This window comes from Lethenteron reissneri, chromosome 47 (assembly GCF_015708825.2).
Source record: "Lethenteron reissneri isolate LAM-NWPU_2019-01 chromosome 47, ASM1570882v1, whole genome shotgun sequence".
NCBI classification, from domain to species: domain Eukaryota; kingdom Metazoa; phylum Chordata; class Hyperoartia; order Petromyzontiformes; family Petromyzontidae; genus Lethenteron; species Lethenteron reissneri.
The window spans coordinates 10,338,289-10,363,297 of NC_083825.1; the positions used below are offsets into that span (position 1 = coordinate 10,338,289).

The window sequence follows — 25,009 nt, forward strand, 5'->3', positions numbered from 1 at the left end:
AGGGGAAGCTCATCTGTGATATGCAATCACATGTCAAAGCATTTGAAGTAAAATTAGGCCTCCTCATCAAACAAGTGAAGGAGGAAAACTTCTGCCATCTCCCCACTACTCAAAATCTGTTAGCGGAAAAACCATTGGTTGCATTCCCAAACAAAACATGTGTGGATTCACTGGAAAAATTGCAAAAGGAGTTCCAATTTGGATTTAAAGAGCTTCATCTCCATGAACAGGACATACAGCTTTTCCGTAACCCATTTTCTATTGCCATTGAAAATGTGGATACAATTTACCAAATGGAACTGGCTGAACTGCAGAATTGTGACTCTCTGAAAGACGCATTCAAGTCAAGCAGCCTTCATAATTTCTATGCATCTCTCCCCTCTGAGACATATCCTCATCTCAGGAACCATGCACTCAAAATGGCAACCATCTTTGGCAGCACTTATGTCTGTGAACAGACTTTTTCCAGAATGAAACATTTGAAATCTCCAACCAGATCTAGACTAACGGATGCACACTTGCATCACTTGTTACGACTAGCAGTGACAAATATGGAACCGGACATTGACCATCTCATTAGCCAAAAGCAGGCCCATAGTTCCCATTGAAATACTGGCAAGTTTGTTGATTTAACTTTACTTGTTCTTCATTTTAAATATTGTATTTGTTCCCGTTTTGTTTCTTCACTTCAAAATAAGATATATCCAGTGTGCATAGGAATTTGTTCATAGTTTTTTTTAACTATAGTCCGGCCCTCCAACGGTCTGAGGGACAGTGAACTGGCCCCCTGTTTAAAAAGTTTGAGGACCCCTGCACTACACTATACACTACTATACACTACACTATACACTACATTATACACAACACTATACACTACTATACACTACACTATACACTACACTATACACGACTATACACTACACTATACACGACTATACACTATACACTACACTTTACACTACTATACACTACACTATACACTACACTATACACGACTATATACTACACTATACACTACACTATACACTATACTATACACTACACTATACACTACACTATACACTACACTATACACGACTATACACTACACTATACACTACACTTTACACTACTATACACTACACTATACACTATACACGACTATACACTACACTATACACTACACTATACACTATACTATACACTACACTATACACTACACTATACACTACTATACACTACTATACACTACTATACACTACACTATACACTACTATACACTACACTACTATACACTACACTATACACTACACTATACACTACACTAGTGCTGTACTAGTGACGAATTGGCCACGTTCTGTTCACGTGACAACCCTTACTAGTTGGCTGTGTCGGGTGGTGACGGGTGTAACGACACATTTGTATATTTACGCGATCTAACCCAAGTCAGTGTTTGATGACGAATTCCCTGCGTCGCGAGTCGGCTCGGGCAGGTTATTTGTAGGCTGCTCATGGACACAATGACACGGTTGAGTTGCAGGACGCGTTGATACGATACGGGGGCGATTGCTGTGCTCATGTGCACACGAAGTGAAACGCAGTGGCGGCTCGTGGCGTCTCCACCAGGTGGGGCTGTTGTGAGTGACCTCTGCTGACAAGAGAGCGTCGTAGTGAAGAAACACCTCGTCGTGTTATTGGCCTTCCCGTGATAGTGATACAGCTCTCTTATCTACCAACGGTAGGCATTCATAAACAATTCGACAAAACAACAAAGCACTCAAATGCTGTCCCCATGACCCTCAAGTCCACACTACACAACCCCGTTGGCACTGCCAAAAGCCGAAAGAACAATTGCAGATCAGCTGACACGGCTCCACAGATTAGCCCCGGCAATCAAGACACCGCGTACCGCACCGTACCAGCCACACGCCGTCCGACATCCATCTGTTGGCTGTGACCTGCGGTGTTCGCACAGCGCAACCTCGCGCCGTGACATCGTCTCTCATTGCAGACTTCTTCACAGCTTTTGATTGCGTCTCTAACGGCGTGGCCACAATGTGAGAAGCTGATGGCAGTTAAATTTCGATTTAAAGCTTTCGTGACTGCAGGGATTCATCTTCTTGGTTCTTTCGGTAAAGTCACGTAGAAGGGAAGTAATAAAATAATACAAATAAAACATAATAGAATAATTCTCACGACGTTTCGGCCACAACGCAAGCAGCCGTCCTCAGGTGAAGAACAGGTCTGTCGGAAAGAAATATAAGCTGCCAAGCCTGGTGGTGCCCATTCAGAGGCTGTGTTTCCGACAGACCTGTTCTTCACCCGAGGACGGCTGCTTGCGTTGTGGCCGAAACGTCGTGAGAATTATTCTATTATGTTTTATTTGTATTATTTTATTACTTCCCTTCTACGTGACTTTACCGAAAGAACCAAGAAGAAGCTGATGGCAGTGACTGAAGGGGGACATCTCTCACTCGGGGACGCCTTCACAGCCGCCAGAGACAAATCAGACGGCCGTGTTGCAGCCGTTTCTAATAGAAACAATCCACGTTGAAAGAATCATTTTATTAAAACATGTGAACACAACACTATTTATAGACCAGTATTTGGTGGGGCGGCGCCGCAACGCCCCCTCGTGGACGCACCGCGCCTGGCGAAGTTTGCAGCGCAGTGACGCTTCGCGCTGTTTGTGTCTCCGTCTGTTGCAGTCAGCGGCTCCGTGTGGCTCTTCATGGTGAGTGCTGCGGTGGCGTGCGGCTCACCACTACCCCCTGGGCACGCTCACCACGAGCTGCGGGGTCACGCTCTCCACGCACTCTCCACCCCACTCTCCCCACTCTCCCTGCACTCTCCCCACTCTCCCCACGCTCTCCACCCACTCTCCCCACTCTCCCCACGCTCTCCACGCACTCCACCCCACTCTCCCCACACTCCCTGCACTCTCCCCACTCTCCCCACGCTCTCCACGCACTCTCCCCACTCTCCCCACACTCCCTGCACTCTCCCCACTCTCCCCACGCTCTCCACGCACTCTCCCCACTCTCCCCACACTCCCTGCACTCTCCCCACTCTCCCCACGCTCTCCACCCACTCTCCCCACTCTCCCCGCACTCCCTGCACTCTCCCCACTCTCCCCACGCTCTCCACCCCACTCTCCCCACTCTCCCCACACTCCCTGCACTCTCCCCACTCTCCCCCACGCTCTCCACCCACTCTCCCCACTCTCCCCACACTCCCTGCACTCTCCCCACTCTCCCACGCTCTCCACCCACTCTCCCCACGCTCTCCACCCCACTCTCCCCACTCTCCCCACACTCTCCCCACTCTCCCCACGCTCTCCCCACACTCTCCCCACTCTCCCCACACTCTCCCCACTCTCCCAACGCTCTCCCCACGCTCTCCCCACACTCTCCCCACTCTCCCCACGCTCTCCCCACGCTCTCCCCACACTCTCCCCACTCTCCCCACACTCTCCCCACTCTCCCCACGCTCTCCCCACGCTCTCCCCACACTCTCCCCACTCTCCCCACGCTCTCCCCACGCTCTCCCCACACTCTCCCCACTCTCCCACACTCTCCCCACTCTCCCCACGCTCTCCCCACGCTCTCTCCACACTCTCCCCACTCTCCCCACGCTCTCCCCACGCTCTCCCCACACTCTCCCCACACTCTCCCCACTCTCCCCACACTCTCCCCACTCTCCCCTCGCTCTCCCCACGCTCTCCCCACACTCTCCCCACTCTCTCCACGCTCTCCCCACGCTCTCCCCACACTCTCCCCGCTCTCCCCACTCTCCCCACGCTCTCCCCACGCTCTCCCACACTCTCCCCACTCTCCCCACTCTCCCCACTCTCCCCACACTCTCCCCACTCTCCCCACGCTCTCCCCACACTCTCCCCACACTCTCCCCACACTCTCCCCACTCTCCCCACGCTCTCCCCACGCTCTCCACCCCACTCTCCCCACTCTCCCTGCACTCTCCCCACTCTCCCCACGCTCTCCACCCACTCTCCCTGCACTCTCCCTGCACTCTCCCCACTCTCCCCACACTCTCCCCACTCTCCCCACACTCTCCCCACTCTCCCCACGCTTTCCCCACACTCTCCCCACTCTCCCCACGCTCTCCCCACACTCTCCCTGGTTGTGTATGTGTGCTCAGGGCATGGCAGATATTCCACCGACCAGTGCAGCACGTGTCCTCGAAATAAAAGGGGTGCCCCCCCCCCCCCCGGTCTATCCATTATCTTAATAAGATCCCATTACTTCCCATGAAGACCAAATTTAGCCAGTTTTTTCAGCTTGTAATGTCAATTATATTAATTGATTTTTCACCCCCAATATACATTGATTTCTAAAAGATCAAATTATATTATGGCACGTAAACGAAAGGCCATTGCCCGAAACGTCACAAATTATACATTTTCCCTTTTACGGTCACACAGTGGTATTGCGGAATGTGTTGAGCGTTTGTTTATTTGTGCACCAGGGCCAATGCAGCATCAGCATCACCACCAGACCACTACGCAGGAGCCATGCGTATGCGTGGTTTTTCTTCCTGGTTCCTACTGTTGTGCAGCAGGAGACTAAGAAATATTATCGTCATCATGAATTCGATTATTCGGTTATTATTGTTAATGTCACCAAATGATTGGGCGTGATATTAGGGTCGCGAAGGTATATGCGACCATACTTCACCCCGCCGGTCAGTGGTGGGGGTCTCGGGGAGCGGTGGTGTAGCGGTTAGCGCGCTGCGCTGCGCTGCGAATCCGGCGGCCAACACCAGTGACGATCACCAGTGACGATTATCCGAACCGGTCCCTTTCCTCCCCTAGGTCGACTCAGCCTCAAATGAGTACCAGGTGCGATGTGTAAACATCGCTACTTGGGAGACAAAGGCGGCCGGGTGTGGTGCTGGCCACCCACCCCATCGTGTACCGTGCCGGCCTTCATAGCAGCTCGCTAACAGCACTTGCCCCAACAGTCTGTTCAGGCTACACGGGGGGATCTGTCTTTGTAGCACACTCAGAGAACACAGTTGCACGAGTTGGTGCGAGTGGCCCTGTGCGCGTGTCTTGTCGTTGCAGCTCTGGTGGTACAAGAGCGGCGTGCTGGTGAGTCTTCCGATAGCACAACCCACTCGCGTGACCGGCGTCACACCGCGGGGCAACGCATCTGAGTGGCGCGTCGCCCCGCGTGGCGGAGAACGCCCTGCGGAAGCTGACACCGCAGAACTACCTCCGAGATCCCGTTAATTGTAGTATAAACATTACTCGGCGAGGATTACACAGAGCATGAATCGTCCCCTACCGCATCACAATCGCAACTGTTAGAACCGTATTGAGTAGGAGCGCGTTTTGGATTCCAACATTTCGGATGTTGGATTTCCCGCTCTTCAAGGACGCGTTTGCATATTTTTGCCAATGACCCCCACAAAAGACCAGCCCATCACCTCCCGTCCAGCGGCACGCGTCGGGGAACCGATGCGTGACCCCCCCACCTACCTGCCCGAACTACTACAATGACTGTCAACCGCGTGATCCAAATAGTCGAGTAAGGGAACCAAAACTGTATCGGTGTGCCGTGCGTGTGGCCGCAGGACGAGGGCAAGGGGTGGCTGCTCGTGTCCCTGGGCCTGGCCGCCGTCTACCAGGCCCTCGTGTCGGCCGTGTTCGCCGTGCCGTGCCCCTCCAACCACACGGCCACCACCGCCGCCCCGGCCACCACCACCACCACCAAACACCCGATGTTCTAGGCCACCACCACCACCAAACACCAGATGTTCTAGGCCACCACCACCACCAAACACCAGATGTTCTAGGCCACCACCACCACCAAACACCAGATGTTCTAGGCCACCACCACCACCAAACACCAGATGTTCTAGGCCTCGGCGGGGCTGTTGGCCACATTCTGGACGCGACCGCAACTTCATTTCACGTGAGCCGCCGCGGCCACACGAGGCCCCCACTTCGAGACTGCCGCAGACGACCTCCACCCGTCACCGCGAGCATCTCCCCTGCGTCGTCGTCTTATTATTATTGTTGTTGTTGTCGCACGGCTGCCGATGTCGATGCAGAAGCGACAACTGCAATTTCACATTCAGCTGGTCACGCCAGACAGATCAGTTTCACACGCAGCAGTTGTAGTAGGAGGCTTTCGCGAGCAATAGCATCCATAATACAGGTTTTGTTGGTGAGATCTCGTAAATGTATAAATGTGTCGTTAAACCCGCCACCACCCGACACAGCCAACTAGTCAGGGTTGTCACCTAAACAGAACGTGGCCAATTCGTCACAAGTACAGCACTAACCGGTGTGTTGGAGAGCGACATCCATTTTTGGCTGTCGCCTGATGAAGCTGGTTGTAATTACTGGCGAAACGTCGTACTCAGATTGTAAATGTTGTGGCTTGGCTCTCCAACACACCGGTGTGCTGTACTAGTATACTACTATATACACTACTTTATACACTACACTATACACGACTATACACTACTACACTATACACTACTATACACTACAGTATACACTACTATATGCTACGCTACTACACTATGCACTAGTGCTGTACTAGTGACGAATTGGCCATGTTCTGTTTACGTGACGACCCTTACTAGTTGGCTGTGTCGGGTGGTGGCGGGTTTAACGACACATTTATACATTTACGAGATCCAACCCAAGTGTGTGTCGGCTGCACTGATCATCGGTCTACTGCAGGGGGCGCATATTCTTGACGCGGCCAGCGACGCTGCGATGACTGCGAAACAAAACAATTGTCTCTGGGGTAGGAAGTGTTATTTCCTAATTGCTTATGCCTCAAAAGTACAGAAAGTGGCGATTATTCCCTACGAACTTTGCTTTTGTGACCAGGATAGTGCTATTTTGAAATGTTAATATTTTCAATGAGAAAACGTGGTGTGCATTTGGGGGCCGTCCATAAATGACGTCACGCACCTCGGGGGGGGGGGGGGTGGTCAGACATTTGTGACGAGGGGGGGGGGGGGTTTGAGAAATGTGACGTCACATCAAAATGCGCAACTTTAAATAAATATAGACACCACGTTCTACTTAATGAAATAGACTTTTTAATGTTTTCTCCTACAACATCAGAGGGCAGCGCCACATAAAATACGCACTACAATGACAATAGTTTAAAGCGATTTGAAGCATGTTTTATTTTTTGGGGGGGGGGCAGAGCTTTGTGACGTCATATTTGAGGGGGGTCTGACTTTGTGACGCCGTGTGAAGAAGGGGGGGGGGTAAAAATCGTCCAAAATCGCGTGACGTCATTTATGGACGGCCCCTTGTCTCTTTCCTTCACACAAAGTCCTGGTCACGAAAGCAAAGTTCGTGGAGCATAATAGCAACTTTCTATACTGTTTAGGCAGGAGCCATTAAAAAAATAACACCTCGCACCCAGGAACAAAACGCGTGTTACACCGTGTGCTCGTCTCCGCGTCGCCCTCGAATCGCCTCTGCGAGGGCGGCCTGGGCTATGGTTGAGCGTCGTTCTTTGTCAGCGGCGCAGCGGAGCGCGTCGAGGCGCGTGGCTCGCCCGCCGCCGCCAAACGTCCTCACAGTGCCACGCGGACCTCGGCACGGAACGAGTTCCACTCCCCTGCGAGAGGGGAGTGGAAGAGACTCGCTCGGAGCACGGAGGAAGGTTGGTCCTCTGAAATTTGACTTGAAACTTTCGTGACTGCAGGAATTCGTATTCTTTGGTTCTTTCGGTAAAGTCACGTGGATAGAGAAAATAATAAAAAAAAGATTAAAAAAACCCACGACGTTTCGATGGTAACACAAGCGGTCATCATCAGGGAAAAAAAAACACCGCTTGTGTTGCGATCGAAACGTCGTGGTTTTTTAATCTGTTGTATGTTCTCCATCTACGCGACTTGACCGAAAGATCCAAAGGAAAAGTCGTCTGGTTTCAGGGTAGACTTTCACCACCGCAGGCGTTGTACACTTACCCGTACTCACCCTCAATCACCCCCTCATTCACTATCACCAGCAAACCATCACCCAACCACACATCCACTCACTCACCCATTTGTCGACACCCACTCGCTCACCGTCACCAGTCCACTCACTCACCCACTCCTTCCGTCCACTCAACCATTCGCTTGCTCACCCCCCCACCCATTCACGTAGCCAAGCAAATCGCCACGGGGTGCACACGCGTCTGTCCTGAGAGCTCCCGCTCGCTCTCAGACGACTCGAAGAGCCAATTCTCACGACCACATTCAGCGACTTGAGATTCGCGACGTTTGGCTGGAAACGTCGACGAGCATCTTCAGGAAGTCGTTTAAATACTAATGTAATCAGACTATTTATACTGCAGGAATCCGTCAGTCAGGTCACGTGATAAGCAGAGAGGGGGGTGTGGGGCAAAGGTTATAGAGGGGGCACGTGAGGTAAGCTCGGGAGCTCACGAGTAGGTTCCAGAAGGGGGGCGTGGCCAGGAGGATAAAAGGGGACCCCGAGCGAAGGTTCGGGGCTGTTGTTTGGAGTGGGATCCCGTAGGGCTGCTGCAGTCTTCGTCACCGTCTTCACCTTCTCGGCGTCGTCAGCCAGGCAGTCTCTGTTGGCTGTCCTGGCTGAAGTGTAGTTACCCCTTGTACCCTGTGAAGGCTATTCCTAGTGTCTGAGGGTATCGATATATTTGTACAAGTTCACAATCAAAAGGCGCTAAATAAACAGAGAAAGAAGCTAACACGTTTCTCGACTTGAGCCATTGTCCTGAGAGCTCGGGGGAGAGAGGATAACGGTGAGTGGAGGTTGAGCATAATGTGGCGAGTGGATGTTCGTTGTTGCGACTTGCAGTGGTGGTTCAGTGTAGTTGTGGTAAGTGGAGGAGTGATGTGCATTGTGACTCGAGTGTGGTGGTGGTTGGGCGTGGTGTGGCGAGTGGATGTCGTTGTTGCGACCTGCAGTGTGGTGGTGGTTGAACCCAGTGTGGTGAGCGAGTGTTTGAGCAATGTGCGTTGTGGCCTGCAGTGGTGGTGGTTGAAGTGTGGCGATGTTTGTTGTGCCATGCAGTGTGGTGGTTGAGACGGTCGCGGTGTGTGTGGTCTCGACCGAGTCTTCAACACGGATGGAGGGGGCAGCAAATCGACGAGGAAAGTTCACAGGAAGCCACGACGCACAAAAAGCTCCAACGCCGTGGTGCTGCTGTTCACCTTTTTGTTGTAACCTTTAATTTCAGAAATGTGAACTGTACACATCCCATTCATCTCAACGCAAGCACAATTTCAACTTCTCGCACGCGACTCCGGCTGGTAGTCAAACACAATCACAGTATGAACAAGGGCATTTGTTGCCACCCACACACTCCCCCACCCCACCCTCACGGGCTCCACGGAACAAAAGTAAATCGGTCCCTCGCCCTCATCTCATCCCTTTCCGGAGAGAAGTCCAAAACAAAAGCCAAGAACCGAGGGGAGGAGCGGGGAGCGTCGCTGCGGTTTAAGCCGAAGAGAGCCAACACTTTTTCCCCCCCATACAGCAAGCTGCAGGTGCACGCGTTCAGAATCTTGAGAAATTCCACGCAGACTCGCAACCCTTCCGGGCCGTTTTGGCACGCACCGCTGTTTAAAAAAAGTTTTATTAACTTTTCAAGAGTCAAGAAAAAAAATTGCTGCTTCCAAATTTTTTTTTAAGGGAGTGCATTTGCACGACAGCAACCCCTCCTCCTCATTGTGGCGAGGAGCACGAGCCACCGCCACACGCCACGTGCCCTTTGACCTGTGCGGCAGACCCACCGCCCCTCCCGTCGGAGAGGCAAAGGTCAAGGTCGCCAGCGCTGCTGTCGACTTAGCAGAGGAAGACGACGGTTGTTGGTTTCCTCCGTGCAACTCATCTACGGAGGACCGGGCACGGCGAAGCACGCCGTCGCACGGATGGATTGGCAACGCACCAAGACAACCCCCCCCCCCCCCCCCGGCCGGTGCTCGCTAGGAACACAACGCGCGCTCGCAGCCGGCGCCTCCGGACTAACGGGAAAGGCCGGCGGACTCACCCGACGCAAAGGGATCCCCGGGGGGGGGCGTCTCGACGCCACCACCGCGTGATGGCGAGGCCCGTCCACTCGCAATTCACGAGCATGCAACTTCGCAGACGCGCATGGACAGAAATGAAACTTCCGCTTAGAAATATTCACGCCGCAAAGTTACGGGAGAATCCACGACATCCTGCGACCAAGATGCCACCGAGTCCAGGATTAGTCCCCGATTGGCCACTGGTCACAAGAGGCTGAGAAATATGACCAGGTAATTCAATTTAACTCGCGTCAATGGCACCTGACCTGGGTTGGATTTCGTTCAACCAAAGATTTCGCGAGCCCGTGTCGCCTGAACGCGCCACAATTTTTTAAATTAAAATTTGCATTGGGCGTGAAGGCACGCGGCACCTCTCGGTAAGAGCCAAGTTCCGGGGTTACGAGATAAAAAAAAATACAAATCATTTAGCACCTCCACTTGCAATGACATTAACTGACTGAACTGTAAAAAAAATCCACAATATCGATAGAAACTTCTGTGAGCGCGCACGCTCGCGCACACTTCTCCATGCTGGTTGGGAGGCAGGTGGCTTCAAATGTCCTCAATTCCACACCGCCGATCGTTGCAAAGACACGAGGGGGAGAGAGGCTCGTTCCTGCCGGGCTTAAATCAAGGCGGAACGAGCGCAGGAACCAAATCCAAAACAAGCACGTTCCAAAAAGAGTCCTGCATCGAGGCACAGTAACCGACCTTTCAGGAAGGATTTGTGGAAGATGCCGGACTGGGAGTCTCAACGAGGCACAGAATCATCCTCCTCCCCACCGCACGACGGCTCCTGCGATGCGAGGAGCTTGCAAGAGAACAGCTCCACCCCCAAGTTACGTCAACGTTTAAGCGTCTCGGGTGGATTCATCGGGTAAGATGGGGGGGGGGGGGGCAATCTTGGGACTTGGCGAACCAAAAAAAAATTTACTGTGAAGTTAACACCTTCAAAAAGGGGAGTTCGTTTCTGAAATGCACTCCTTTTAAAAACTTCGATAAAGAATCGTTCCGGCTTTAGTTTGTTTGCGAGTCGAGCGCCATGCTTTTGATAGGAAACGGTGAAACCGAGCAAGCGAGAGACTCTGCACGGACGTTAGCCAAGGACACGCGCCCATATCAACTACGAAAAAGTTTCGCAATCGTACATTTCGCCAAGTCCATTTGCAGCCGTATTCCATGGAGGTCGTTTTGTATAGCAATAAAAAAAACAATTGCCATGATTGAGCGACACATTTTTTAGAACAAAAAAATTAATCAAAGTCAAAACTTGCGATGGCACCGTTACACGCCAGAACCGACACGGCACCATGGCCACATTTCCTTTCGAAGCCAAGTTGTCTTTAAACTTTGGGTTCAAATTAAAAAGTAGACTTTAATCGTCTGCTCGGTTGAATAAACTAGATTAAAAAAAGAGTAGAGAGCAGACACGATTACCTTAAGGCAACAATATAAGCGCAGGAGTAGTAGCATGCTTTCTAAAGTACTATAATAACGTGTCCGTTTTAATGCCAACTTTTCATGATTTTTTTTTCTTAGAACACAAAACATCGGTTCGCCTTGCACGGGGGCGACTGAAACGGGGTGCAAGCCAGACGAGCGCGGTGGAAACTGTCGAGTGGAACAGCTGGGATCTTCAGCGAGACATCCATTTAGATGTCCATCTCGAATTGAGCATCCTCCCCTGCATGTCGGAATGCAAACAGGGAACACAGAAAGAGACGACCCACGTCAGTCAGTGCGCCAGGGCGTGGCCCGGCAAACACAGCACAAACACAGCCGTCGGTGCTCTCACACACACAAAGATATCCACGTATTGCCTTAACGGACTGTCGGGGCAAGTGCTGTTGGGCGAGCACCTGCGAAGGCCGACACAGAGCACACGAGTGTGGGTGGACAGCGCCACACTGCACAAGATACTAATTTGAGGCCGAGTCGACCTAGGGGAGGCCCAGGACCGACTGGTGTTGGCCACGAGGTGGAATCGTACTCAGGTCACCAGGTTCGTAACGGTGTGCTGACCACAGAGTCACTGCTGCCCGCAGCGCACAAACAAATCCGATACGCACCCACCCACAAAAACAAAGACACACACACACAGAGCCCACTTCCTCGAGAGAAGCAGGGGCAGAAGAACCCCCGGACACCGGTGATGCAAGCGGCAAGCGGAACATAGACAAGCGTCCGGCAGCACAACGACACTGGCAGCAGCTCCACAAATAAAAAAACAACGGCTCAGACAAATACTGGAGTAATTATTGGCCTCCCCCCCTCCCCCCGTGGAGGCAGAGCCCGTTGTGAGTTTTGTTCACAGATGGACGCATGGCTCAAGAGGCCGGAGCACTGAGCTGGGACTGTGATCCTGGGTTACGATACAGGTTTCAGCCGCCGGCGATTAACGCGGGGCTACAAGCGTTGTGGGGCGATGTTCTCAGCCTGGGTCACCCATGACTGCACAAAATAAAACCCACAACGTGAAATTCGGTTCTGCACTTAACTTGGCCAAAGTGGAGCGCTGAGAATTTAAAAAATATATAGGTTTTGAATATCGGTGCCGTGGATGAACGTCGTACTCTGTGACAAGAGCGGGTGGGAAAATGCTGCCCGCCCCCCCCCCCCCCTAGGATGCGTGGGCCAAAAGTCAGGTGAAAGAATTTCAGAGCCAACTCTGCAGTATCCGCTTCTGCACGGGGACGTTGGGTCTCATGACGGCGATACCGATGGAGCAACGGGGATGAAACATTGCGAATCACAGCCTGGAATCGAACCTGGGTGTAGAGGACTAGAGCACAGTACACACAGCGACGAGACGGCTCTCCCCCACCTCACACACACACGTCCACGTGCAAACACCGCCACTCGTCCATATCACGCTGCAGGCCCAAATGATGCTTCGCGAGCACCTTTTGAGGCAGGCACGGCACACAAAGGAGTTGCGTAACCAGAACTAGACACACAGACCACGAGAGCCGTCGCTATTCATCCGGAAGCGTCCGTGGCGTTACCGCGGCGGTTGCGCCAGGCTAGGTACACTATTAGATTGCACAAAGCAGGCCAAACGTCTCCCATAGCCGCACAGATTTGGTAAGTGCTGTTATTGAGCACTGATTCAGGGCAGCAGAGCAATGTAGGGGGTGATGGCCATTACCACACCCAGCCACCTTTGTCTCCCGAGGCCTGATGTTTACATATTGCACCACGCACTCATTTTTTACGCCGATTTGTTGAGATATTTGGTACTGATATTAGCCGTGGCCAGGAATCAAACTCAGGTCGCTGGGATCATAGCGCAGAGCGCTAACCACTACACCATCACTCCCCCAAACGCGATCAAAAACAAAGATCCCCCGTATAGCCTTAACAGACTGTTGGGGCAAGTGCTGTTAGCGAGCGCCCCTTCGACACGCGAAGGGGTGGGTGGCCAGCACCATGCCTGACCTCCGTCTCCCCAGTGGCGATATTTACACACTGCACCAGGTAATCATTTGAGGCTGAGACGACCTAGGGGAGGCCCAGGCCCAATTCAGATAATTGTCACAAATACAAAACGAGGCACGCAAATACAAAATGCCGCACGCACCTGCACAGAAAATACAAAATGTCGCATGCATCTGCACGCACAATTACGCACACCACACGCGCAAAATGACGCACACCGCCCGCGCAAGCACACCGCGTGTGCGCGCGCACACACACGAATCATGCACAATGACACACGCACACACGAATCGTGCACAATGACGCACGCACACACACACACACCGCGTGCGCGCACACACACACGACACGCGCACAATGACGCACGCACACACACACACACGACGCGCGCACAATGGCGCGCGCGCGGGCACAATGACGCACGCACACACACACGGACACAGCGGCACGTGCAGACGTGGTGCCGACCTGGCTTGTCGCTGTGGTTGGCCACGTTGTTCTCCGCCACCGCCTTGGTGGGCGACGCGGTCGGAGTGGCCGCCTGCTGGCCGCCCGCGTTGGGCGAGGCGGCCGCGGCGCTGGCCGCGGCGCTGGCGGCGGCGTTGGCCGCGTTGACGACGGCGGTGGGGGAGCTCTTCCGGGGGTTGGTCACGCCGGGGATGTGCGGCAGCAGCGGGGGCGGCGTGCGCGCCAGCGGCGAGTTGCGGCACTCCATCAGAAACTTGCGGTCGTAGATGATGCGGGTGCCTGCGAGCACGGAGCGGGGCGGGCGCGTGTTCAGCCGTCACCGAGTTCGCACAGTAGGGGGCAGCGATGTTTTTTTCTTTCCCCAAGAGTCATTTATCAACATTTTTGAAAAATGTATAATTATTTAAATACAACTTTAAATGCGATGATGGCTTGCAGCCCTTCGACAACACTGCTGGATGAATGCCCCTCCCCACACAGCACGTCATCATGTGGGGGTTGTATGATCATACATCACCCAAGTTGGTCAGTGCAGGATGCAGAAGTGGGGGGGGGGGGGGGTTCCCGGGAGTGGTCTGACATGGTAGGCGTGCTGGGTGGGGAATCGAACGCTGGTTGCTGGGTTCGCAACACCGTGCGTCAACCATCGAGCCACCAATCCCGCCGCACCACGGCGCGAGTATATCCAACGCCTCTTTACGAAAACGGGCTGGCAGCCGTTTCTGGGGTACACACAATGCATCACTGTGCATTTCCCCCAAGCCACGTGGGATGATTTAAAGTCCCCCCAGCGACATAAAATAAAAATCTTGAAGAGCAGCAAAATAATTACCAAACGCCTCGAAATAAAACACCGCCCTCTTGCGCCACGCGGTCGTTCATTATAAACAATAACAACTATTTATTTACTCGGGAAAGCCAACCACACTTATTTTCAGGGAGGGTCCTGCTACACAGGAGAGATATTTGCCCAACACCAATGACGTGTGTTGTAATTGTGTTTGGCTCTGGGAGGAAACTGGAGGAGCCGGAGAAAACCCATGCAGATCAGATGGAGAAAACCCATGCAGATCAGATGGAGAAAACCTGCAAACCCCACTCAGAAAGGTGCCCACCACCCTGCCAGACCACACCAACCTCAAAGCATCGCGTCTCCTCGCAGATTTGTTTTGACTCAATCAGCTGCCGCAGTAATGAGCTCCATGGCAGAAGCGCCCCCTAACACCACAACACGTGCCATTCAAGATCCCCCCCCCCCCCCCCCCGCATGATGCAGGCAGAGCCAGAGCTGAGGCGGGGGGGGGCGAGCAGAGGCATTTGACAATTTGTACAAAAATGCGGCACGTGACCAGGCCAAAAGGCTCGAGCGCCGCGTGCCAGAGCAGGGAGCACACAAGGTCGCCCCAACAACACTCGCAGTGCCGCCGCCGCCGCCTCCTCCTCATTGCTTTTGTTTGCAAAGCCAGCTCGGGTCGGGCGGGCGAGAGAGCGGGTGAGCACATGGCGTTCCGATCCAACACTGTACACAGGCAACCACAAGTGCGAGTTGGTCACTCCCAAGCCTTCTGCAAGCAAAACAGGCAGAACAGGACTTGTCATTTCCAACGCCGCTGCTTTTTGTCAAACGCTTCTTGCAAAACTTGTGGGGTTTTTTTATCTTCCCACGAGAGCCTAAAGTGTCTCTGTTATTTTCTTATGGCGAGCCGATGGGGCCGGGCTACGTGCAAGACATACTGGCGGGCGCACGCTCGTAGTAAACAGGGTTCACGTTGCGTGGGGTGCCGTGTGGTGCCATTGCGCAAGCCAGGGGGGCGAGAGGTGCATTGCCATCTACGGATGCAAATGCGCCAAAACCGAATGTTAATTATTGTTAACCCATCGCTTCGCAGGTGTTCACCAGTTGTGCCGTCCAGTTCGTGGATGCAATTGTTTTACAATCTTTGTTATTACCGCCCTTGTTTTACAAAGGACAGTCTGACTGAAGAGTCCTGCCAATGTTCGCAGAAGGGACTGATGTTGCCATGTGCAATCCCAACTGAGTTGTGCAGCAATGGGATGATTGGCCAATACCAGTTACATAAGAGTTAGTTTTAGCCGTGGGACAAAAAAGGGCAGAGAACCCAGAGAATACCCAGCAGACGCTGCATACGAAGAGGAGACACTCCTGGCCCACAGCTCACAGCTGTACATCTACAACGCCTGGCAAGCACCAAAGGTGGTCACCCATCCAAGGACTAAGCAGGATCAACAATGCTTTCGAGAGACGACGTGATTGGGGTCACGGGTAATGATGACGATCCCATTAAAATCTGGTAAATCAACAACTCTGACATTGTTCGCTGGGTGAATGCTAAGCTTATGTCGTATTTTATATTTAGGTTGCAATGAAATAACGCATCGAACTCTGACACGGCTTCATGTGCGAGGCGCGAAACTAAACAGCATCTGCTCAAGTGGCCGTGCCCCAATGCTCATTCCCACTGCCCCCCCCTGCCAACTGTGGAAATTCCACAATCCACAAAGGGGGGCACAGTCTCTCCATAGGCCTAGTACACCGCCCATCGCCGTCTGTATCTGTGCAAAGAGTCGGTGGATAAGGGAACGAAAGCCTGGGCAGACTAAAGCAAGGCCAGTTATCGTCTCGTGCGGTCCCCATCGCCCGCCGGCCAGAACCCAGAGGCCACGGCACGGACGGACGGAGGGCACGTGCCAGGACATGCCGCCAGCGTGATGCACTGATACTCAAATCGCGCGACCAATACCCTCGTGGGCTGCGGCAACAGGAAATGACGCCGCACATTTTGTTGCCAGCGCCAAGTCAGTGGGAGTGGCGGGTTGTTTTTGTGGGAGGGGTGGAGCGAGGTCTGCAGATTTCAGTTTTTCGTTGAGTGTCCTCTTTCAAGCGATGACAAACCTCAACAGCTTTCCGCGGCTTTCCAATAAAAACAAACAAGAAACGGGCCGTGCGACACATTGCGCAACAGAACAGAGAAACACAGAGAGAGCGGCGACATCGCCGCAGTCCTGGAGCCGAGACGAGACCTCGAGGACGATTATTACTGCCGCTGCGCCGTGACGCACCCCCCACCCGACCACCCCTTCCAGTCGTACAGACAGCTGGGGCAAGTGTGATGTTAGCGAGCACGAGGGTGGTGGTGTTCACAGCACCACGCCTGGCTGCCTTAGCCTCCCCAGTGCCGATGTTAACACGTCACATCAGAGCACCCATTGAAAGGCAGAGGCAAAATAGGAGAGGCCCAGTATTGATTCAAATAATTTCCACTGATGTTAGCCTCTGCCATGAATCAAACTTGGTGAGCGGATTAATAGCGCACTGCCCTAACCACTGTCACTGCTCTTTTCTTTGTGAGCGTTCGTACGCACTAGCGCACTAGCTTAGTTTAAGCAGTGGTGTGGTCAGCATCACGCGCACGCAACAGCAGCCCCTGTTCAGTGCCAAATGTGAATGTCACCCATGACGCCTGTGACAGACCAAGTGCACGCTGAGGCCATGTGGAGTGGCAAACGTTCACCGCGAGGTCACGGAACAGACCCTTGTACAGCGGGTTACGTATTAATGAACAACAAAGATCCCACGGTTAACCTTGTGACCTCATGTGCAATTTCCATTGCAAGTTTCTACGAAGGCTGGAAGTGCACGATTGGGTACATCGGGTCAGAACCACGGCCAGCCACCTCTCTCTGTCTCTCGAGTGCTGATGTTTACATGCTGGACCAAGCAAGACAAGGATCCAGAGACCACGAGACACAAACGCGATTCATGGGACTACCACACACACACACACACGACGTACTTTCACACTGCAATGATCGTGAGTACACAGAGTTCAGGGATGGGTAATGGGTGAGGCCGTTAACAGTTACCCGGTAATTGCTGTTGACCACAGGCGATAACCGGTTACCAAAGTCAGGAACCGGTTGTTGTTTTCCAGTGAATTTTCGTCAAAACACCGATTGGCACACGCACACACGCACGCACGCACACGCTGTACAAACCGCAGGGTACATGTTCTCATGTCTCAGTTACGGGGTAAGGGTGCAGCCCTGAAATGCCTTGCTCACACCACTGCCGGTGGAGTGGCCTCCACTGAAGTGAGTCTCTGGTTGCAAATTCAGTGCACTAACCATGACACCGCGGCAGCTTCCTTCGTTTCTCGATTAAAAAGGTTAACAAACGTGTTTATTGCTAAACAATGTGTCTACACTAGGTAAATCAGTAACCGTTTAAACCCGTTCTTTTCCGTCAGTTACCAACAACGTTAAAAACCATTCTGAACAACCCTAGTAATGGATAATGTAAGCTTATGTATTTAGCTCATTCTACGAGATAAACTTCTGCAATAAACCGCGGGCCCCTGGGCGTCCTGGCTCCTTCCCACCCCGGCTCTGGCCTACGTCCCAATGGGGCCGCCGCCGCCGCCACTGCCAGGAGAACAACAACATTCAATGAAGTCGGAGGGCTGGTTTGCTGGCACATTGGCGCGTTACGTAACAGTGGCGAGGATTGCGGTTTAAATCGGGTAGGCCGCCTTAGTTATGACTGCACATGTAAAAACGTCCAATACTACACGCCGTCTGTTTCACGGTGAACGCTAAAGATCGCCTGACGTCACATGACGATTACACATTTACCAAAAGTCGAAACAATCCACAGCAAAATACTCCTTTGGAAAACACATGGCAACATCGGCCAACACTGCAAACGTACTGCAGTCCGTCAAGCTCAGCGCCCTCACGAGTCTTGCGCTATAAGTATGGAACAAATTCCAAATGTTTAAATGATAATTGCGAGTAACCAGTCGCAAAGTGGCCCGCAGTGCACCACATGTTACAATGGCCAGCAACAACCAGCACTACCAAAGTTGTAGATGCTGCTTAAGGGTTAACAGGCTTCTTGAAATGTGCAAGGTCACAAGAGCTTTGGGAAAAGAGATGGGAGGGAATCCCAAAGTGGAGCAGAGCGAGGGAAGAAGCAGAAAGAGGGGCGTTGTTGTGACCTGCAGTGTGGCGAGTGAACACAACGGGGATGAAAGGTGAAGCAGCCTCGAGCAGAGAGCGCGTCCTCGCACCACGGGTGGAGGGATCAATAAGCGAAGATCACAGGAAGAGAAACCACGGCAATACCGAGAACAGGGTTGAGGCGACTCGCCGCAGGTGGATTCAATTAGCGAAGTGCTGGATCAGTCACCCAGTCGACTGCCTCACGGCGAATTCGACCGAGCGCAACGAGGCAGGGGGCACCGGGTGCTTGGTTTTCCACCTCGCACAGACGTGACCACTCGAAAACACACAGGCGGCCCCATCTGCCAAATAATCATCGATCACACGATGCCGATTGCCAGATAGCCCTTGTTGACGGCTCGCTCCCGTCTGTCGCAACCGTTTTATCAGCAGTGGAATTGTCCGCAGCCTCTCCGTGCACATGATGCACACGATAGCGTTATAAGTGTCCAGACCCATCAGTCCACATCAACCTATGAAGCTAAAATCCACAAACGTAAACAGAATTTAAACGCCCCCCCCTCCACCCATATCTGACGTATTCCTTATTTTAATTATTATCGACCCAGGAAACCCATATCACAGCTCAAGAAAGACGTATCCAGTGGGTTTTCAAATTTGTTTCGTAGTTTTGTGTGTAGGCTACGGGAAGAATATGTGTAGAACGCGGAAGCCGCCTACGACCAAAGCCACGGCAGAGCGCACAAACTCCTACACGCAATTCTAGATTTGAAGCTTTCGTGACTGCAAGGATTCATACTCTTAGTTCTTTCGGTAAAGTCACGTAAAGCAGTTGCCGAGTCGGGAACTGAACTCGGCTTCTCCTTGCTCGGGGGCACACACACGTGTGTTATCCCTGACGTCACACTACACTCCTTAGGGGCCCCATACATTTAGTAGGAACGCAAAAAGCTGTCAAAACTGGACCCCTCCTCCCTGTACGCACGCGGACTTTTTACACCCCACCCAACCTGCGTACGTACGCCTGACCCCCCTCCCATCCTATAGAACGGCCGATATTTAATCCACGCAGAAACGATCAATGATTAATAATATTAACGTGTTTAAGCAAACACATAGTCCACCGCCGGCTGCGTTATTATCGAGGCTTCACCCCCCCCCCCGTTTCCTATGCTACGTACATTGTCAGTAGACCCCCCCCCCCATACGCAGCGTACGCATTTGGGTTCACCCCCCTCCATGCGTTACGTACTAAACGGACGGGGGCCCCGCGCCTTGTAAACATCAATAAACCACACGATTGCAACAGCCACTGGGCCGAGCCAGCTCGCACAGGTGGCTAAAGTACCAAGAAAAACAAACAGACACCACCCCCCTCCCCCCCACGAGTTGTACTTGAACTGTCGGGGTCACAGCGAGACGATGAAATTTGAGACCAATGTTGTTGTTGCTGCTGGGTGCAGCAGCTCCCCTGATGCTTATTCTGTTACAGCCGCGCCACTTGGTGTCAACCCCAAGAGTTGTTCACGCGTCAACTCATTCACGTTCGCGTGTGCTTTAGAGATGCCTCACCTGGCAAGTCCAGCCATGGGTGCCTTCGCTGCCTGCTCAAAACAATCACAATCATTGTGCACTGCCCCTACCCGCACCGACCAGGGTGGTGAAGTATGACCAAATATCCGTCAAGGCCCGCAAGGAGTCCTTCATCATCCAGCAGTTGACTTGACATCACGGCCTGTACATCTACACAATGTGGCTTCCCTCGTCACAGTAAGGTCATCATCTGACATTTCTATCCACTTCTGGATGAAGACCAAAGTTGGATTTAAAAAAAAAAGAAACCAAGGCCATTGTTGCCATGTCGGCGAGTGGGTGGAACGTTGGCAGTGGTTAAGCGCTCTGAGCTAGAAATCCGAGTTAGATTCCAGGCCACGAATAACTTCAGTCGCGATCGATGTCCGAACCCGACCTTCGCATCCAGCGTGTTGGAAAGTGCGGTGAAGTACGATTCATTGCATACATGTACACTTATACGATATTTAAATGTTGTGTATACGTGTTTGCCGTGTCAGCGGACACCCTGGAAACCCTTGCTAAAAGCGAGATATTCCATCTCAAGGGAGTGTCAATAACTCAAATAAACAAGGCATCCCCCATGACCGACACTGCGTGGCACTGCCACAGGGCTGCACGTGCAGTGCCCCATCACAACTAAAACAAGAACGCGGAGCTACAGATACTAGACAAAAACAAGTACAGTGAGCACGTGCTCGCGCTGGGGACACGTGCTGACGTCACCACGAGTCACGTGTGGGACAGTGCGTAAAGGGGCGGGGAGGTGGTGGGGGGGCGTGCTGCCAGAGCCAATCGCAATGCACCAATGGAAGTTCACGTGACGTGTCAGCAGCCAATGGGCGCCACGAACGGCAGGCATGCCGATGCGCTCCACAAAACGTAAACACGTGGTGACTGACGCGTGCTTCCTTGACAGCTGACGGGAGAAGCAGGGGCAGAGGCCGAAGCAAGGGGCAGCAGCAAGGAAGAAGCAGAGGTCGAAGCAAGGGGCAGCAGTGAGGAGCAGGATTTGAAGAGAGAAGCAAGCAAGAAGCAGATGCTGAAACAAGGAGATGGCAGCAGCTGACGGGAGAATAACCTGAAACAAATACGCAGTGGCTGAAGCAAGGAAGCAGCGAGTATCAGTACAAGTTTAAGCAATCGCTTAAGTCGAGAGATGCATAAAAACCATCCCTAGAATCAAACAGCAACAAGGGCAGAATAATTAACAGCGGCACAATGATTGGAAGCAGAAGCAGCATAACACCGCAAAAGCACGGGGGCAGTTCGCCTCCCCACTGCATCAGAATCATCAGAGGCACAGATAAATGAACCGGCAGCGGCGTGGAAGCATCGACAGCAGCGTGGAAGCATCGACAGCAGCAGCAGCAGCGTGGAAGCATCGACAGCAGCGTGGAAGCATCGACAGCAGCGTGGAAGCATCGACAGCAGCAGCAGCAGCGTGGAAGCATCGACAGCAGCGTGGAAGCATCGACAGCAGCAGCAGCAGCGTGGAAGCATCGACAGCAGCGTGGAAGCATCGACAGCAGCGTGGAAGCATCGACAGCAGCAGCAGCAGCGTGGAAGCATCGACAGCAGCGTGGAAGCATCGACAGCAGCAGCAGCAGCGTGGAAGCATCGACAGCAGCGTGGAAGCATCGACAGCAGCGTGGAAGCATCGACAGCAGCAGCAGCAGCGTGGTAGCATCGACAGCAGCGTGGAAGCATCGACAGCAGCGTGGAAGCATCGACAGCAGCAGCAGCAGCGTGGAAGCATCGACAGCAGCGTGGAAGCATCGACAGCAGCAGCAGCAGCGTGGAAGCATCGACAGCAGCGTGGAAGCATCGACAGCAGCGTGGAAGCATCGACAGCAGCAGCAGCAGCGTGGAAGCATCGACAGCAGCGTGGAAGCATCGACAGCAGCAGCAGCAGCGTGGAAGCATCGACAGCAGCGTGGAAGCATCGACAGCAGCAGCAGCAGCGTGGAAGCATCGACAGCAGCGTGGAAGCATCGACAGCAGCGTGGAAGCATCGACAGCAGCGTGGAAGCATCGACAGCAGCAGCAGCAGCGTGGAAGCATCGACAGCAGCGTGGAAGCATCGACAGCAGCGTGGAAGCATCGACAGCAGCGTGGAAGCATCGACAGCAGCAGCAGCAGCGTGGTAGCGGCAGCGTGGCCGCATGGCCGCAGCACGAGGCGGGTCCCCTCCCCCGCGTTATGCAACGAAACTCCGCTCCCGCTTTGTTTTTCAACTTTTAATGTACAACTCCCCTCGTGTTTGCTGCCAGTTATAACGATTGGTGCGAAACGTGGCCCGCCTCTCGCTACAATTCTCACAAAAGCGCATTTAAGCAGACTGTTACGTATTTTTTGTTTACAAAAGTTATCATTATACCAGAGAAGGTGGTGTTTGTTTTGCTGAAGGGACCCGAGTCTGAACCCAGAACGCAGCTACCCACCAGGGCGGTGTTCCTGGCTCAACCCCAACCCCCTCATCCAAAGCTTCTCAGTTCGAGCCAGAACCCTGTTGGCCAAATAAGTCCGGGGTCATGGGCTGCAGGCCAACTCTGAAGTCTTTAAACTATTTATTATTTAGCCGGGTAAGGCTCAATTAGCTGCTATACAACTCGTTGTCTTTCAGAAGCGGCCTGGCCACAACGACAAACTCAACGAAGTGGCCCATCACCACGTGGACATTTACATCGGCCAAGTGCTCGTAACGTGCCGTGTCGATTCGACGAAACGTGGTGGTGGTAGCCCGTGTGGGGGGGGGGGGGGACATGGAGAATAATCCACGATGGTCAAAAGGGCGAGAAGAGAGATAGATAGACAGCGCACACTCCGAATACACAGCAGCAGCAGGCGTCGTCAGGATCCAACCCACGACCTCCTGCGTCCCAGGCGAGGGAGTTAACATCTCCCCGGGTCTCGGTTATTAAACTCATTATCATCTCGGCTCCCCCACCCTCCCCAAGCTGTAACAACGTGTTGGTGGTGGTTGTGAATGACGGGTCCTGGTCGAGTGAGAGTTGTTCGGCGTGTGCCTGCGGTTACAGGCGTCTCCTGGGTTCGAGCTCTGGCCCCAGGGCACAACAAGACGCGATCCCCTCCCGCCTTGAAACCTCGACATCGCGACGAGATTCCACCCCCCATCACCACCACCCACAAGTTAGAGGCGAGGCGACCCCACGAGATTCGCAACAACAACAACCACAACAACCACAACCACAGCAGCAGTGTGAGAGTTTGGTGCTTATGGTGGTTGATGTTGGTGCGGGTGTTGGTGGTGATGTTGGTGGTGATGGTGGTGATGATGGTGGTGATGTTTGTGATGATGGTGCTGATGTTTGTGCTGATGGTGGTGATGTTTGTGATGATGGTGGTGATGGTGGTGATGTTTGTGATGATGGTGGTGATGTTTGTGATGTTGGTGGTGATGTTTGTGATGGTGGTGATGTTTGTGATGGTGGTGATGTTTGTGATGGCGGTGGTGATGTTTGTGATGATGGTGGTGATGTTTGTGATGATGGTGGTGATGTTTGTGATGTTGGTGGTGATGTTTGTGATGTTGGTGGTGATGTTTGTGATGATGGTGGTGATGTTTGTGATGATGGTGGTGATGTTTGTGATGATGGTGGTGATGGTGGTGATGATGGTGGTGATGTTTGTGATGGTGATGTTTGTGATGTTGGTGGTGATGTTAATGTCGATGGTGTTGCTGATGGTGGTCGTTATATTGGTGATGACGACGGTGATATTATTGCAGGCTGATGATGGTGGTAGTGCTACTCATGATACTCCTGATGACGCTAGTGATGAAGACGGTGCAATAGCAGTCGCGATGCTGGGGCTGGTGATACCAGCTGGTGTCTGCTGCTGACCGCGCTAGTAGCCAGAGATGCCGACCATGATGCAACTTGTGACCGGCCATGTGCTGGCCACAGTGCCGATAACAATTCTACTGCCGATGATACTGCTGATGACAGTCTTACTGCCGAGCGTGTGCCTGCTGACGATAGCGTTTACTGCGGATGAGAGTGGCGCTTGACGACGATGATGGTGGTGTTCGTGGTGGTGTAGATGATGGTGGTGTTCGTGGTGGTGTAGATGATGGTGGTGTAGATGATGGTGGAGGGGGCCACGCGTGGCGCCGCCGCACCCCCAGGCGTGGTGGAGAAGAAGGTGCCGCCCGGCGTGGTGCAGTAGTCGTGAGGTAGTTGAGAGGCGTCGCTCAGCAGCACCCTCCGCGTGGGGATGGCCCGGCTCTCCGTGTGCGAGCGGCTGCACGACATGGCGACTTCTTGTGCTGCTGCTACTGCTGCTGTTGCCTCTCTCCCTGATGCCGCCCGAGCCAAGGCCTCGAACCCGCCCCCCACCTCCACTTCACTCCTCCGCGTGGCCCCGCCCCCAGTGTAGACACGCCCCCAGTGTAGACACGCCCCTAGTGTAGACACGCCCCCAGTGTAGACACGCCCTTAGTGTAGACACGCCCCCAGTGTAGACACGCCCCTAGCGTGGCCCCGCCCCTAGCGTAGACACGCCCCCATTC

At 53.1% G+C, this 25,009-nt stretch overlaps 1 protein-coding gene across 1 annotated transcript; it reads right to left on the reverse strand.

The window, feature by feature from the left end:
• Positions 1 to 9,146: 9,146 nt before the first annotated feature.
• LOC133354526 (eukaryotic translation initiation factor 4E-binding protein 2-like) lies at positions 9,147 to 24,855 on the reverse strand. The gene is made up of 3 exons (XM_061571428.1): positions 24,620 to 24,855; positions 13,921 to 14,199; positions 9,147 to 11,698 (listed from the first exon to the last, which is right to left on the reverse strand). Exons 1-3 carry the CDS (start codon positions 24,750 to 24,752, stop codon positions 11,667 to 11,669), a joined length of 444 nt encoding a protein of 147 aa, XP_061427412.1. The 5' UTR covers positions 24,753 to 24,855; the 3' UTR covers positions 9,147 to 11,666.
• Between the last annotated feature and the right edge of the window lie 154 nt (positions 24,856 to 25,009).

Coding starts and splice junctions, on each gene's coding strand:
- LOC133354526 (XM_061571428.1), bottom strand. CDS start 24,752: ATGTCGTGCAGCCGCTCGCACACGGAGAGCCGGGCCATCCCCACGCGG. Junction 14,200..24,619: donor CTTCTCCACCACGCCTGGGG/GTGCGGCGGCGC, acceptor CCGTGCTCGCAG/GCACCCGCATCATCTACGAC. Junction 11,699..13,920: donor CAACCACAGCGACAAGCCAG/GTCGGCACCACG, acceptor TCCGACATGCAG/GGGAGGATGCTCAATTCGAG.